Raw genomic sequence first — 18,140 nt, 5'->3', positions numbered from 1 at the left:
TCACATTAAACATCTCCAATCCAAAATTAAATCTAGAATCGGCTTCCTATATCGCAACAAAGCATCCTTCACTCATGCTGCCAAACATACCCTCATAAAACTGACCATCCTACTGATCCTCGACTTCGGCGATGTCATTTACAAAATAGCCTCCAACAGTCTACTCAACAAATTGGATGCAGTCTATCATAGTGCCATCCGTTTTGTCACCAAAGCCCCATATACTACCCACCACTGCGACCTGTATGCTCTCGTTGGCTGGCCCTAGCTTGATACTCATCACCAAACCCACTGGCTCCAGGTCATCTACAAGTCTCTGCTAGGTAAAGCCCCGCCTTATCTCAGCTCACTGGTCACCATAGCAGCACCCACCCGTAGCACGCGCTCCAACAGGTATATCTCACTGGTCACCCCCAAAGCCAATTCTTCCTTTGGCCGCCTCTCCTTCCTAGTTCTCTGCTGCCAATGACTGGAACGAACTGCAAAAATCTCTGAAGCTGGAGACTCTTACCTCCCTCGCTAGGTTTAAGCACCAGCTGTCAGAGCAGCTCACAGATCACTGCACCTGTACATAGCTCATCTTTAAATAGCCCATCCAATCTACCTCATCCCCATACTGTATTTATGTATTTCTTAATCTTGCTTCTTTCCACCCCAGTAACTCTACTTGCCCATTCATCTTCTGCACATCCTACCATTCCAGTGTTTAATTGCTATATTGTAATTATTTCGTCACCATGGCCTATTTATTGCCTTACCTCTCTTATCCTACCTCATTTGCACATGCTGTTTATAGATTTTTCTAATGAATTATTGATTGTATGTTTGTTTATTCCATGTGTAACTCTGTGTTTTTGTATGTGTCGAACTGCTTTGCTTTATCTTGGCCAGGTCGCAGTTGCAAATGAGAACTTGTTCTCAACTAGCCTACCTGGTTAAATAAAGGTGAAATAAAATAAAAATAAATATTTAGGTGTCTATTATTCAACAGTCAAGTTAGGCAAGATGGAAGTTTACGAAGTAGGGCCTTGTATACAAAAAGGGTGTAATGTAGATATCTACGGGTCTTTATCAAAGTCCAGGCAACCTTTTGATACAGGATGCAGTGATGAGTATCAAACGGTCACATGTAACAAAACAAAGGGCACTATGGTCAATGGCATCCAAGGTTTAAGTGTAGTAGCAGCTGCACTTTGAAAAATAATTTCACCATAATGAAGAACAGGTTAAAAAGGTTGACTGAATAATCTGCTTCCTACTGCTTAGAAAAAGGCACAATCTGTTTCTGTAGAAAAAGTCAACTTTAAATCTTAGTTTGTTAACCAGAGAGAGCCAAAGATTGAGACAGGAGAGAGGCAGGACACAGTAGTCACAGTGGGTAGGCCTGTTGTAGGGTTTAATGGTGGTGCATTCAGACATGTTTGAATTTGGGGTCACATTCTTATCCATTAGTACAGCGCTGGTCTAAATTAAGCAAGTGGACTGACGTCTTGTAACTGGCACAATTCACAACATACATGTTTACCTGCTACTCACACAAATTACCTAGCAAACATGAGCCCTTGGCAAGGTGGGCACGGGATATCCCACACAAAGCCCCACACCAGCCCAACACGGGCTAGCCCACAGCAGCCCAACACAGGCTAGCCCACACCAAGCCTACATTAGCCCAACATGGGCCAGCCTTCAACAGCTCAACAAAGAATAGGCCACACCAAGCCCTCATCAGCTCAACATGGGCCAGCCTACACCAGCTAGCCCATCACAGGCTAGCCCATCACAGGCTAGCCTGTGCAGAAATTGTTAGATTACTTGTCAGCTATTACTGCACGGTCGGAACTAGAAGCACAAGCATTTCGCTACACTTGCATTAACATCTGCTAACCATGTGTATGTGACCAATAAAATTAGATTTGATTTGATTTGACCAAGCCCAGAACAGGCTAGACCACCCTATTTGAATATTTGTGGGTGTGGTTTGAGCACAGTTCATTTTGTGCAAACATTACCGAGAGTGTCTTCCAGTTTCTCCTATATGGTGTCATGCCTAAAAGATCATCTTCTACACCAAAGTCTTTTCAAATACTTAAATAAGTCAATGTGTCATGAGTTTCTCTTCAACAACAATTGCAACAATTTCAGTGATTTTACTGAATTACAGTTCATATAATGAAATCAGTTCATTTAAATAAATTCATAAGGCTCTAATCTATGGATTCTATCATGGCTGGGTAGGGGCACAGCCATGGGTGGGCATGGGAAGGCATAGGTTCTCCTACTTGGAAGCCAGGCCCACCCACTGAGGAGCCAGGCCCAGCCAATCAGAATACATTTTCCCCCACAAAAGGTCTTTATTACAGACAGAAATACTCCTCAGTTTCATCAGCTGTCCGGGTGGCTGGTCTCTGATGTTCCCGCATGTGAAAAGGCCGGATGTGGAGGTCCTGGGCTGGCGTGGTTATATGTGGTCTGCGGTTGTGAGGCGGGTTGGATGTAATGCTAAATGACTTAAATGTAATGCCAAATTCTCTAAAACGCCTCGGCTCATGGTAGAGAAATTAATGTTAAATTCTCTGGCAACAGCTGGTGGTGGACATTCCTGCAGTCAGCATGCCAATTGCACACTCCCTTAAAACATCTGTGGCATTGTATTGTGTGACAAAACTGCACATTTTAGTGACCTGTTATTGTCCCAGCACAAGGTGCAACCTTGTAATGATTATGCTGTTTAATCAGCTTCTTGATATGCCACACCTGTCAAGTGGATGGATTATTTTGAAGAATGAGAAATGCTCAATAACAGGGATGTTAACACATTTCTGCACAACATTTCAGAGAAATAAGCGTTTTGTGCGTATGGAACATTTCTGCAATTTTTTAGTACAGCTCATGAAACACGGGACCAACACTTTACATGTTGCGTTTATATTTTTGTTCAGTATATGTATGATAGTAACAATTTGTCTTTCTGATACAATGTAACACGTTCGCTTAATACCTTTAAGGCTTCAAAATGATACAATTAATGCATTGAATTAAATTGTAATAAATAAAAAATAAATACATTCCTATGAAATAATAAATCAAATGAATAAATTGACATAGGGTGGGCAATACACATAGGGCCAATACCATGAGCTCATATTGGGACCCAAATGGGCCCTATAAGGGCAGCCGATCCATAGGGTGGTGTTGTTTTAGGTGAAGTAAGGGCTGACATTTGGGCCACCTTCCTTGTGGCGAATGTGAAGCCAATGAGCAAAGTCGCATAGGCCCAATGTGGGCAGGTAATATTTTCGCCTGCGTTGGGCCCACATCGTGCCAATGTGGGCATGTTTTCTGGGTAGTTACTAGGAGTCTAGGCTTGGGCCTTGAGTTAAGTAGCTACGTCAACCGTTTTCTGACGATTTAGAATGACTGGGACTGAGTTGATTATATTGTGTTAAATTTGATTATATTCCTTCCTTCTCTCTCTCTCTGTAACACCCTCTTTCTTTCTCTCTCTCTCTCATAATTCTATTCAATTCAAAATGCGTTATGTTATTCGCATGACAAAAAATACATAACATTGGCATGCCAAAAAATAAATTTGTATTACCAAAGCAGCAATACACAGTAATTGAATAATCTAAATCTCTCTCTCTCCTCTCTTCCTCTCTGCAGGACTTCCTCTATGCGTTCCCCTCTCATATCCAGGCGGCGAGGGCGGGTAATGTCATCCATGCTATCATGCTGTACAGAAGGAAACTGGACAGAGCCCAGCTCAAACCAGTGAGTTACCCTCTCTCTCTTCCTTCTTTTCATCCCCTTTTCTCTGTGTGTGTGTGTGTGTGTGTGTGTGTGTGTGTGTGTGTGTGTGTGTGTGTGTGTGTGTGTGTGTGTGTGTGTGTGTGTGTGTGTGTGTGTGTGTGTGTGTGTGTGTGTGTGTGTGTGTGTGTGTGTGTGTGTGTGTGTGTGATTCGTTCTAAGATTGAGGACTTTTTATGTTTCCTCATTCTACTGATGCCAAGCATGTTTGTAATACATAATCTAGTTGATTATGTAGCCAAGCCAAAGCAATTGTTACTGGTGTGAGGTAAATGGCTTTCTGTGCTCAGTCTACTGCACGAACAGCAGTGACCAGCACCCAGTCCAAACTGAGATCAGTTGTTTAATGCAGGCCAACTGAATAATATGCTGAAAAATACTGTTTCACCTCTTGACTCTCTCTCTCCTCATCCCGCTACCTCTCTGTCCCTCCCTCTTTCGTTACCCCTGTGGATGATGCTTCAATGCACGTTCACTTTTCAACACCGTACACACATATACATATAATATACATAGTACCAGTCAAAAGTTTGGACACACCTACTCATTCCAGGATTTTTCTTTATTTTTACTATTTTACTACTAGCACTTCATCACTCTCCTTGGTCAAATAGCCCTTACACAGCCTTGAGGTGTGATGGGTCATTGTCCTGTTGAAAAGCAAATGATGGTCCCACGAAGCGCAAACCAGATGGGATGGCGTATCGCTGCAGAATGCTGTGGTAGCCATGCTGGTTAAGTGTGCCTTGACTTATAAATACATCACAGACAGTGTCACCAGCAAAGCACCATCACACCTCCTCCTCCATGCTTCACGGTGTGAACCACACATGCAGCGATAATCCGTTCACCTACTCTGCGTCTCATAAAGACACGGCGGTTGTAACCAGAAATCTCAAATTTGGACTCAGACCAAAGGACAGATTTCCACCGGTCTAATGTCTCTTCTTATTATTGGTGTCCTTTAGTAGTGGTTTCTTTGCAGCAATTCGACCATGAAGGCCTGATTTCAGGCAGTCTCTTCTGAACAGTTGATGTTCAGATGTGTCTGTTACTTGAACTCTGTGAAGCATTTATTTGGGCTGCAATTTCTGAAGCCGGCTAACTCTAATGACCTTGTCCTCTGCAGCAGAGGTAAGTCTGGGTCTTCCTTTCCTGTGGCGGTCTTCATGAGAGCCAGTTTCATCATAGTGCTTGATGGTTTTTATGACTGCACTTGAAGAAACTTTAAAAGTTCTTGACATTGTCACGGAATTCTAGGACCAGTGGAGATGCGGAATCAGGTGCAGGAGACAGAGGGCCGGAGCAACAGTGTTTTAATGCCACGGGAAAAAACACAATAGCCGAAAGGCACAGGGCGCTCAAGAAAGTCCGCCAGGGAAAACACATTCCCAAAATAAACACGAGAAAAAAACGCACGGGGCGCAGCCCGGCAATAAATCTGACACAGGCCAGCGAAACAGGCCACACACACAACTGCCCTGAGTGGACAATAAACAATCCCGCACGAGAACCCAAACTGAAAATACACACTAAATAACCCCCCACTAATGACAAACACGAAACAGGTGCGGGATAGACAGACAAAACCAAAAGACACAAACATAGATCGGTGGCAGCTAATAGGCCGGCGACGACGACCGCTGAGCGCCGCCCGACCGAGGAGGGGCGCCACCTTCGTTGGATACTGTGACAGACATTTTCCGAATTGACTGATATTCATGTTTTAATGTAATGGTGGACTGTCATTTCTCTTTGCTTATTTGAGCTGTTAATGCCTTAATATGGACATGGTCTTTTACCACATTGGGCTATCTTCTGTAACCACCCCTACCTTGTCACAACACAACTGATTGGCTCAAATGCCAAGAGTGTGCAAAGCTGTCAATGCAAAGGGTGGCTACTTTGAAGAATCTCAAATATAAAACATACATACTTTTTTGGTTACTACATGATTCCATATGTGTTATTTCATAGTTTTGATGTCTTCACTATAATTCTACAATGTAGGAAATAGAAAAATAAAGAAAAACCCTTGAATGAGTAGGTGTGCCCAAGTGTTGACTGGTACTGTATGTGTGTGTAGTATGTTTAAATGTGTCAGTGTGCATTTATATATATATGTATGTATGTATGTATGTATGTATGTATGTATGTATGTATGTATGTATGTATGTATGTATGTATGTATGTATGTATGTATGTATGTATGTATGTATGTATGTATGTATGTATGTAGTATGATGTGTGTGTGTGATGTATATATATATATATATATATATATGTATATATATACATACACACACACATATACACATAGTTTACATACACTAAGTTGACAGTATCTTTAAACAGCTTTGAAAATTCCAGAAAATTATGTCATGCTTTAGAATCTTCTGATAGGCTAATTGTGTGTACCTGTGGATGTATTTCAAGGCCTACCTTCAAACTCAGTGCCTCTTTGCTTGACATCATGGGAAAATCAAAAGAAATCAGCGAAGACCTCAGAAAAAAAATTGTCTGGTTCAACCTTGGGAGCAATTTCCAAATGCCTGAAGGTACCACGTTCATCTGTACAAACAATAGTACACAAGTACAAACACCATGGGACCACGCAGCCGTCACACCGCTCAGGAAGGAGACGCGTTCTGTCTCCTAGAGATGAATTTACTTTGGTGCGAAAAGTGCAAATAAATCCCAGAACAACAGCAAAGGACCTTGTGAAGATGCTGGAGGAACAGGTACAAAAGTATCTTTATCCACAGTAAAACGAGTCCTAAATTGTCATAACCTGAAAGGCCACTCAGCAAGGAAGAAGCCACTGCTCCAAAACTGCCATAAAAAAGTGAGACTACGGTTTGCAACTGCACATGGGGACAAAGATCATACTTTTTGGAGAAATGTTCTCTGGTTTGATGAAGCAAAAATAAAACTGTTTGTCAATAATGACCATCATTATGTTTGGAGGAAAAAGGGGGAGGCTTGCCAGCCTAAGAACACCATCCCAACCGTGAAGCACGGGGGTTGCAGCATCATGTTGTGGGGGTGCTTTGCTGCAAGAGGGACTGGTGCACTTCACAAAATAGATGGCATCATGAGGCAGGAAAATTATGTGGATATATTGAAGAAATATCTCAAGCCATCAGTCAGGAAGTTAAAGCTTGGTCGCAAATGTGTCTTCCAAAACGGACAATGACCCCAAGCATACTTCCAAAGTTGTGGCAAAATTGCTTAAGGACAACAAAGTCAAGGTATTGGAGTGGCCATCACAAGCCCTGACCTCAATCCTATAGAAAATGTGTGGGCAGAACTGAAAAAGTGTGTGCGATCAAGGAGGCCTACAAACCTGACTCAGTTACACCAGCATAGTCAGGAGGAATGGGCCAAAATTCACCCAATTTATTGTGGGAAGCTTGTGGAAGGCTACCGGAAATGTTTGACCCAAGTTAAACAATTAAAGGCAATGCTACCAAATCCTAATTGACTGTATGCAAACTTCTGACCCACTGAGAATGTGATGAAAGAAAATAAAAGCTGAAATAAATCATTCTCTCTACTATTATTCTGACATTTCACATTCTTAAAATAAAGTGGTGATCCTTACTGACTTAAGACAGGGAATTTTTTACTTGTATTAAGTGTCAGGAATTGTGAAAAACTGAGTTTAAATGTATTTAGCTAAGGTGTATGTAAACTTCCGATTTCAACTTTATATATGTGTATACTGTATATCTACGTATATATATGAATGCACACACACAAATACACCGTGTAAATGTTTTGTTTCTGTTCTGCTGTTCTGTCCCTCCTTCCCCGCTGTTGGATACTGCTTCATTAGATTTACTTGCTGGCGAACAAGGTTCCTCTGTGCTCTGCCCAGTGGGAGCGCATGTTTAACACCACCCGCATTCCCGGCCAGGAGACAGGTAAGAGGAGGGCACTGACTGCAGCTCTGTCCTCTGCCATCTGACTCCTGTGGTGACCCACAGCCTGCCGTCGCCATGGCAAGAGGCGCAGGACACAAAACCCCTGTCCCCTGTTCTCAGTGTTTACCCAGCACATCCTCCCTGAGTAGAAGGAATACTTCTTATTGGCTCCTCTCAAAGATGACGAGGTCAATCAGTTATAGGCACCTCTCAAAGATGATGATGAAGTGTCACTCATTAATTGGCTCTTATATTTGAAACTGTTTGACCTGAAGTCACTGTAGCAGACAGAAGGCCCATACACATTTGAGCGATGTGATGTAATAGTGCCTAATTTCCATACTGGTGAACTAAATTCTAAATTCAGCATTGGCAACAAATTAAGCCCACCCGCATGAACACTCCAGATTTGAAGTGGTACTAGGGAATATGTTAGGGTTGACAACAAACTCCTTTGGGTTGTGCTGGTGAAACAGATAGTGGGGCCACTGATTTCCAGACTCCCCGTTCACGCCTTCAAGCCTAGCAGCCCTCCAAAACCCTTCCTGCTTCCTCTTCTCGTCTGGCTCATCAGCCCAATCTTCATCCCTCCTTCTCATCATCCTCCTCTCATAGGTCCCTCTGTTATCTGTGGGGTTTTCGTTTAGTTTGGTAGTGCCATCTCTCTCTGTTTGTTGACTCTCCCCCTCTTGCTTTTCAGCTCATGCTCCTAAACACTATTCCCATGTGCTCATCCCAATACGAGCGTATGTTCAACACCAGTCGTGTCCCAGGTGTAGACACAGGTAGAGTCTAAGTGTTGCTGCATCTCCCACTCCCAACACTACTTCTATTCTTACTTCTACTCCTCACATTTTTGCACCTTTTAATTTAGATTAATTGGATGTGTAATTAATAATAATGCTGCATGCTACTTTTCATTTATATGGGGAAGTATTCTGTGCATGTGAATAGCCTCCTAGCAGTGTGTGAGTTATGGTGGTAAAATTGGCCCTGCACGTTGCACTCTGCTAGGACTCTGATTGGTAACTGTAGCCATCACTAATGAAAAGTTATCATTGATAGATATCATGATAGTAATCAATCAGTACAGAGGCTATATCCACAAAGCGTCTCAGAAAAGATCATAGGAATCCTGTTAAAACATGTTTTCAGAAGGAAAAAAAACTCCCAAGCGCAGAGTAAGTTTTAGGATGTTGTTAAAGGAGAAGGGTCCAGACACCTTTTTTGTGATTTCACTTACCGCAAACGGCAAATCACTTCCTCATTGAGTAGTAAGGGGCCCCTGAAAAAACATAAACAAAGGCTCCAAAAACACCCACATTATACAAATTATACAGAAAAGCTCTCAGTATAGAGATGCAGATCTTTAGATTTGTTGTACACATGAAATTGTGTCAATCCGAACTTTACCCGCTACGTTATTCTCTTTTGTGTGACTCTATCCAGCTGTTCCGTTCTCAGTGTAGCCTGTTGCTACAAGTAACTGCAAAAATAAAGTCTCGTAATAGCGGTGGGGTGTATTTAAAAAAATAATTTGTCTCTGTGGTTCATAAGGCTGAATGTATCTCACTGGAGAAAAGCATCCGAGCAAACGAAACAGCGCCCCTCTGTCTCAGAATGTGTGGCCCATCTATCTGATGCTGTCTGGTCAAAAAGAGTATGACATTGTTGCTGCACATAGCATTGAATGCAAGGGAAGCCAGTGAGCATCTCCCTTGATAAAAAAAAAAAGTGTCAATGGAAGCCAATTTGGATTTCATACCAATCACATCAGAAGCCAAACATCATTGACAGAAAACTTGAATTGTTGCATCTCGTTGTGTCGTTGTTCTCTGGTGGCTAGCAAGCTAACTAAAATTGTCCCTTTCCTAAATTAGTCATGGATGGAGATCCAGATTTTTTTACTTCATTCAGAGATTCTGATCCAACCATAAATTCATACATTGTGCCCCTGGCCTGAAAGGATGGAAGTTCAAAATGTAACTAGATGTAGTAGGCTAATGCTAATTTAACTAGCTGGCCTGGCGCATCGTTGCCAATGAAAGGAAGTTAGGCTAGCGACCAATAATTTTAGCCAAGTAGCCTAAGATAACAAACGGGCCTGCTTTAAATTAAGTTCAGCTTATAAAAGCTTCATACAGTTTACAATATGTCTTCATAAGCACTACATAGATGTGTTACAAAGCATCTATATCATATGTCATGCTTTATAAAGGGTTCATAAATGTGCCATAACTGTGTGGCAATCACCAATGTCAAATGTGATGTAACCCAATATGTTGAATATTATATAAACATGTGCTTTATAAAGGGAAATATGTTGTGCTGAAGGATGGCGTACACTCTAAAGTGATGTCATGTTAGTCACATTACACTTAATCTCGTTCCCAGACACTTCCGCCCAAGTGCGCAGAAGGTTCAAATCAAATAAAAATGTTGTTACATGCGCCGAATACAATACGTGTAGTGACCTTACAGTGAAATGCTTACTTACAAGCCCTTAACCTCTGGACGGACATCCAGCAAAAAATCCTATCGCCATTAGCATAACGAAATGTAATATATATATTTTTTCAAATATAGGACTATGTTATATCGTTTTATAGATACACCTCTCCTGAATCGAACCACGTTGTCCGATTTCAAAAAGGCTTTACAGCAAAAGCAAAACATTTGATTATGTTAGAGGAGTATATCGTAAAAGTAGCCACTTAGCCATTTTCCGACCAACCACATGCATCACAAATAACCAAAAAACAGCTAAATGCAGCACTAACCTTTGACAATCTTCATCAGATGACACTCCTAGGACATCATGTTACACAATACATGCATTCTTTTGTTCGATGAAGTTCATATTTATATATAAAAACAGCATTTTACATCGGCTCGTGACGTTGACTAACTATTTTCCCTCAAATGCATCCGGTGAAACAGCGCTACAATTTACTAAATTACTATTAGAAAACATTTTTAAAATGTAATATTGTCATTCTAAGATTTATAGATGAATATCTCTTGAAAGCACCTGTAATGCCAGATTTAAAAATAACTTGACTGGGTAATCATACTTTGCGATACTCAGAAAAATAGGCTACCGTTACAGGTCAGCGCCATCTTGGAACAATCGCATATCAAATCTACTCTTGTATACTATTGTCAATAATCCCTTACCTTTGATTATCTTCATCAGAAGGCACTTCCAGGAATCCCAGGTCCACAACAAATGTATTTTCGTTCGAAAAAGTTAATCCTTTATGTTCCAATAGCTTGTTCTTGTTAGTGCGTTCTGAAGGCTGCTCCAAAAGTTCCGTCGTGCGCAGGACTCCTCTTTCAACAAAATGCATTTTTTATTTATTTAGGTTGGTTCAAACATGTCAAACGTTGTATAACATAAATCTTTAGGGCCTTTTTCAACCAGAGCTCCAATAACATTCAAGGGGGACGGTTGCATTGTCTTTCAAAACGTTTCGAAAGGGTAGGGTAGCCAGGGGCGCCGGCGTCATAATGGTGATGGCCCTCCTCATGTGACCACGTTCCACAGACTCTCATTGTGTCAGTTTTCACAGTAGAAGGCTCAAACCACTTTGTAAAGACTGGGAACATCTAGTGGAAGCAATAGGAAGTGCTCAATGAACCATAGCTCACGGTGTGATTTATAGGCAAAGTGATGAAGTTGAGTCCGCAATTCAGAATTCCACTTCCTGTTACGATCTGTCTCGGGGTTTTGACTGCCATATGAGTTCTGTTATACTCACAGACACCATTCAAACAGTTTTAGAAACTTTAGGGTGTTTTCTATCCACAAGTATTAATTATATGCATATCCTAGCTTCTGAGTTTGAGTAGGAGGCCGTTTAAAATGGGCACGATTTTTTTTCAAAAATCACTTTAGCCTATCCTAGGCGACCGTCAAGAGGTTAACCAACAATGCAGTTAAAAAAAATAAGTGTTAACCTCTTACATCTAGACGTTCCGCTAGCGGAACACCTGCTCCAATATCCAATGATAGGCGTGGCGCGAATTACAAATTCCTGAAAAATAAAAAAACTTCAATTTTTCAAACATATGACTATTTCACAGCATTTTAAAGACAAGACTCTCCTTTATCTAACCACACTGTCCGATTTCAAAAAGGCTTTACAGCGAAAGCAAAACATTAGATTATGTCAGCACAGTACCAAGCCAGAAATAATCAGACACCCATTTTTCAAGCTAGCATATAATGTCACAAAAACCCAGAAGACAGCTAAATGCAGCACTAACCTTTGATGATCTTCATCAGATGACACACCTAGGACATTATGTTATACAATACATGCATGTTTTGTTCAATCAAGTTCATATTTATATCAAAAAACTGCTTTTTACATTAGCATGTGACGTTCAGAACTAGCATACTTCCGGAGGAATTTGCTAATAATTTACTAAATTACTCACGATAAATGTTCACAAAAAGCATAACAATTATTTTAAGAATTATAGATACAGAACTCCTCTATGCACTCGATATGTCCGATTTTAAAATAGCTTTTTGGTGAAAGCACATTTTGCAATATTCTAAGTACATAGCCCAGCCATCACGGGCTAGCTATTTAGACACCGGGCAAGTTTAGCACTCACCAATATCAGATTTACTATTATAAAAGTTTGATTACCTTTTGTTGTCTTCGTCAGAATGCACTCCCAGGACTGCCACTTCAATAACAAATGTTGGTTTGGTCCAAAATAATCCATCGTTATATCCGAATAGCGGCATTTTGTTCGTGCGTCCCAGACACTATCCGAAATGGTAAATAAGGGTCGCGCGCATGGCGCAATTCGTGACAAAAAAATTCTAAATATTCCATTACCGCACTTCGAAGCATGTCAACCGCTGTTTAAAATCAATTTTTATGCCATTTTTCTCGTAGAAAAGCGATAATATTCCGACCGGGAATCTCCTTTTCGGCAAACAGAGGAAAAAATCACAAAGACGGGGGCGGCCAGGTCACGCGCCTAAGCCCACAGTCCCTTGATCGGCCACTTGAGAAAGGCGATAATGTGTTTCAGCCTGGGGCTGGGATGACGACATTCAGGTTTTTCCCGGGCTCTGAGCGTCCATGGATGATTTAGGAAGTGTCACGTTAGAGTCGAGATCCTTTGTAAAAGATAGAGATGGCAAAGAAGTTCCAGAAATGGTCAGACAGGCCACTTCCAGTAAAGGAATCTCTCAGGTTTTGACCTGCCATTTGAGTTCTGTTATACTCACAGACACCATTCAAACAGTTTTAGAAACTTTAGGGTGTTTTCTATCCATATATAATAAGTATATGCATATTCTAGTTACTGGGTAGGATTAATAACCAGATTAAATCGTTTTTTATCCAGCCGTGAAAATACTGCCCCCTAGCCATAAGAGGTTAAGAAAGTATTTACTAAAATAAACTGAAGTAAAAAAAATATATGTATATATAAAATATAAATAAAGAAGAAAAATAACAAATAATTGAGGAGCAACAATAAAATAACTGTAGCGAGCGAATATACAGGGGGTACAGAGTCAATGTGCGGGGGCACAGGTTAGACGAGGGTAGACCAAGAGCATCAATAAAATAACTGTAGCGAGGCGCTACAGAGTCAATGTGTTGGGGTACAGGTTAACTTGGCCTTCATTAGTTAGGGTTGGGTTTAAAATCACATTTAAGAAGATAAATTGTGGAAATGGGCAGGGTTTAGCAATAATTATGACTTTTTTAAAATGTTTTTTTTGTATCCCTTTTTCGTGACATCCAATTGGTAGTTAGTCTTGTCCCATCGCTGCAACTCCCATACGGACTCGGGAGAGGCGAAGGTCGAGAGCCGTGCGTCCTCTGAAACACGACCCGGCCAAGCCGCACTGCTTCTTGACACAATGCTTGCTTAATAGCCTGAGGATGACGTTAATAAACACTTACCTTGATGAAAGCCCCCAACCTAAAGAAATGGAAAATGTGTTTGATCTGGAACCAAGTTACATGTTCCTCAGTACACAAAAACGTACACAACAAAAATAAGCCATACCGCATGGTGCTGGGCCCAGTCAGGTCTTTTACACATTCATCCACTCGCCCGCTGAAAGGCACCATTGTAACAGGTTGTAATCAAGCCCTGGTCTCCAGCATGGGAACAGAAGAGGAATACCTGGTGCGGTAGTCTCAGACACACACACAGAAACGCAAGGTTTCCATCATACCTCTCACACCCTACATTAACCTGTGGATCATGAGAGAACCTTCATAAATCAGCAGAACATTAATAACCTATTTATTGACACTTTATGTCATGTCTTGTAATATTTAGTTTGAAGTGAGACACCTTCGGCCATTCATAACACATCCATAAAGACTCTAAATTATGTACAGCGTCATGCGATATAAAGTCAGACCCCTTTGGTCATTTATAACACATACATACATGCCTTGTATCATATGACGCTGTACTTACTATAACGTCAGACACCTTTGGTCATTTATAACGCATACATTAAGGCTTAATGATGTAAACACAAATGTATTAACACTTAGGGATTTGCCACTTACAGCAAAATCAAATGTTTAAACCATGCATTTCCTTTTATTTGTAAATGTTTTAAACAATACAAATACATGAATTTTCAAAAAGTCCAGCAATGCAATTACATTGAACATTACACAGGGCTGTGAATAGTGTAGCTTGACCCTGAGCTGGTGGACGAATGGTTCTTGCCTCTCTTCCTGCTGGAGGTAATGCATGTTGGTTCCAACCTTAAAAGTAACAACAAAGAAAGTTAGTAGGTATGTTAGGAAATGCCTTTGTCACACCATCTGGATGAGGGCATGTCTGTGCTGTGCCAGAAACTCTAAATGGGAAGATGGAAACTCCATTCAATTTGTATTATTATATTCCTCTTTCATTTACAAATCTCATGATGTGACTTTGACAAGTGGCTGTATCTAGGCAAATTTGTATTTAGCTGAGCCAAATTTTGGCTAGCAAGCAATTGCTGTGAAGTCACTGAAATTATTTGAAATAACGATTGCGGTAGCTACAATATGTCATCTAACTCAACATTTGACTACTACAAACTCATTTAAATTACAATAAAAAAGGATAACTTACTTGTTTTTTGCTGTCCAGTGGTAGCACAAGTGGGCGTTTGATTTGCGAACTCATTACATGATCAGCGTCTTGCCAACAACCCTAAAAAAGTAATTCTGGGTCACGGAATTTTGGAAATGTTCAAAATAAAAATACTCCAGGTAATAGTAGAAAAGTGTCAATAACCATTCATGATATATTAAAAATAATTGTTGAAACATTAACAATGATCCATATGTATTCATATTTAAGTGGCATTTGGGTTTAAAAATGTCCCAATGTCCCAATGTCAAATAAAGGCCGCATAAGCGGTGCTTATGCCACACTTTATAAAGCACAGGTTTATGTCACATTTGACATTGGTGGTTATGTCACACAGTTATGCCTCATTTCTGAACCCTTTATAAAGCATGCCATATGGTTATAGATGATATGTAACACTTATGTAGTCTTTATGAAGGCTTCATAATTTATAAAATGCACGTCATTTAAAGTGGGACCCAACAAACAGTAAAAGCGTGTACAGTATGACAAAGTCATAGACCGTTTAGGCAATATGAACGAGGGTGACATTGGCGTGTCTCTTTTTTACTTGCTTGCTCGAGCACACACACACACGCACGCACACACACACACACACACACACACACACACACACACACACACACACACACACACACACACACACACACACACACAAATCAGTACCACGGACATCCACATCATATTTAGCTTATGTTGATTGGACTAAATAGTTTTTGGTATATTTTATTTGTCACTGTATTAGACTATGCATAGGTGATTTAAATTATGTTGAAATGTTTAAGTTGAAACGGTGTTGGAATAGTGGAGGCAGCACCTGTTTTCTTTGCGAATTTACAATAACTCTGTGGTTCTAAATCAATAGTTGTTTGGTAGTTTGATAATGTCGGAAACATTAGGTCATGTTATTGTTTGTTACATGCAATATATTTTGTGGACTTCACCAGACAGATGTTGTTCTCCGGTTTTGTGATGAAACAAAGGCGTGGTTGAATTTATTCTGTCACTGTGTCTTCTTATTGTCTCGGTTTTAGGTTTATATATCAGTGTCAATGCATATGAACTAAGAGGTTATAGAGGAAACAACGCAATCATCACAACACATATGTTGTAATATGGCTTTTTTTTGCTGGCTTGGCTTCCCTGGTGATTTTTACCCATGCATCGCTACTGTGTAATTGGGTGTTGGGCCACCACGAGCCGCCAGAACTGCTTTAATGCACCTTGGTATAGATTCTATAAGTGTCTGGAACTTCCTGTGTGGAACCCCATGCTTACAATATACTTAGTATCCTTTATTTACTCAAGTGCTTCCTTTATTTTGGTTGTTTCCTGTAGAATGGATGGAGAGGTATCGCTCGAGTCGCACCAAAATTGAATATAACGTTGCGGATGAAGTTCAGAATGACACAATTTCATGTGCCCTACCTTTATTCTTCTATGAGCGGCATTGGGTTTAGCGCTATCCGACCGTTATAGAACAGCTAAAGACTTGCATCACCATACTGCATCACTAGACATGGCGTTTCTAAAAGGACGTATTTGGGTGTTTTTGGAGCCTTTGTTCATATTTTTCAGGGGCAAATAATGATAGGGAATAACCAATCGCGATGAGGCATAGCCAGCTGTGAACTCTATTGCATGCTTCCAACAACCACAGTGAATATGACTGTGCATATTGTATAATGTTGCAATGGCAAAACATTTGATATCATTTTCACCCGACACGATCATTTTGCCTAATATGTTGGCATGCATAACATTTTTTTTTTACCAATTATGAAGGTTGTTAAAAGCGTGATTTTTATAATATTACCATTATATCAACACACTCGTCACTCCTGTTCAACAACTTTAAATCGCTTTGGTAGAGTAGGCACTTGCCGGTAATGTTGCATAAAACGTTTGAAAGGTCTACAGTATAATTTTCATTGAACACAATCAAAGTTAACATGAAACCCTAGATGCCTTCAATTGCCTAGTTATTTTACATCGTGATATTGAGCTCCAAATGGATAACTTGAAATAACATGATGTAGGTTATTTAAATAATCTAAATAAATGCAGGCAATTAACCTCAATTGCACCAAGAGAGCTGGAAAATGGTGACCCTGGCCTTGACCCCACTCTCCACGGGTGTCTGGGATATGTAAGAGGTTGGGATGTGCAAGAAACACATTTCCATTACACTCTTGTACAAATGTGTAACAGGACAAATATAAGCACCCACCAATTTTATTTAAACTGTAGGCTACATATGTTGACTTCAAATTATCTTATGAGAAAGTGAATGAAAGTAGATTGATAGATTAGTTATTGTTTAGTACTTGTACTTTACAAACTTGGAATTAAATTAAATTGGAGAGCTGTGAGTGGACAGCCTTGTCTGGCACCCTCAGTCTTAAAGGGATCGTACTAATTACACATGGGTTTCTTTATCCTTTAAGCCGTGTAAGACAGCAATCGATCATTTGGTTTTGTTTATCTGGGTGTTGTCTCCAAATGCTAATGCTATCCCCTATATTACAGGGCTCCAGACTGCATCCATTTAGTTGCACTGGTGCGAGCTGGACATTCAACCTGGTTACCTCAATCAAAACATCTCAATAATCATTATTGAGCTCAAAGCACACTGTTTTACAATCAAGATATCTGATATGGCTTTAAAATACAGAGTGCGCTAAATTGCGCATCACCATTGCAAGTGCACTAGGCCTAATTGCGAAAATGTTTTTCGACATTACATTTACTGTTAGATTAATACATGGTTACTTGCAGTAGGTCTTATATTTAGAGTTAGCGATCTAGCTAATGTGTTTTGAGTTTCCACTTTCTCAGCAGGTGAATTGGCAGCAATTGAATTAGGCCTATATTAGGGATGTCACAAATAGAACAATTTTCTTAATGTTTAAACAGCAATTTTTTCATTGGTTTTCCTTTAAAATTATAAGAAAAGAAAATACAAATTTCACGTCAAATCCTATTGTGTGGTATGACCGCTGGGGGGCTACCGCAGTCATAAAGTAGGCGGCATCTGGAATCTGCTTCGGGTAGGTGACATTTGGTCCGGAAGACAACCGTTAATTCCTGTTGACTCTGGTGTTGCTTCCATTTGTTAAGTGCATTAGCGACTCGTAACAAAAAATGTATCTAGCCAAGTGATCAGTTCTTCTCCCTACATTCTCTTTTCCCTCCGTTACACGTCTCTCACTCAATGTCGTTCTCTGTTATAAATCTCTCACTCAATTTCGTTCCGACCGCTCC

At 40.4% G+C, this 18,140-nt stretch overlaps 1 protein-coding gene across 2 annotated transcripts in view; it reads left to right on the top strand.

Annotated features, from left to right (window-relative positions):
• Window positions 1-18,140, top strand: part of cpt1ab (carnitine palmitoyltransferase 1Ab (liver)) — an 83,380-nt gene that overhangs the window by 46,141 nt on the left and 19,099 nt on the right. The window contains exons 8-9 of one of the 2 annotated variants that reach the window (XM_014123865.3): window positions 3,664-3,771; window positions 8,434-8,518. In XM_014123865.3, coding sequence (XP_013979340.1) covers window positions 3,664-3,771; window positions 8,434-8,518 — 193 coding nt within the window. Of the gene's footprint in view, window positions 1-3,663; window positions 3,772-7,645; window positions 7,734-8,433; window positions 8,519-18,140 lie in introns of both variants that reach the window. The other variant, XM_014123864.3, reaches the window with a different exon arrangement.

This window comes from Salmo salar, chromosome 10 (genome assembly GCF_965601325.2).
Source record: "Salmo salar chromosome 10, fSalSal1, whole genome shotgun sequence".
In the NCBI taxonomy this organism is placed as follows: Eukaryota; Metazoa; Chordata; class Actinopteri; order Salmoniformes; family Salmonidae; genus Salmo; species Salmo salar.
Note: the sequence above shows the minus strand (reverse complement) of the source record. Positions and strands in the feature narration are given on the sequence as shown.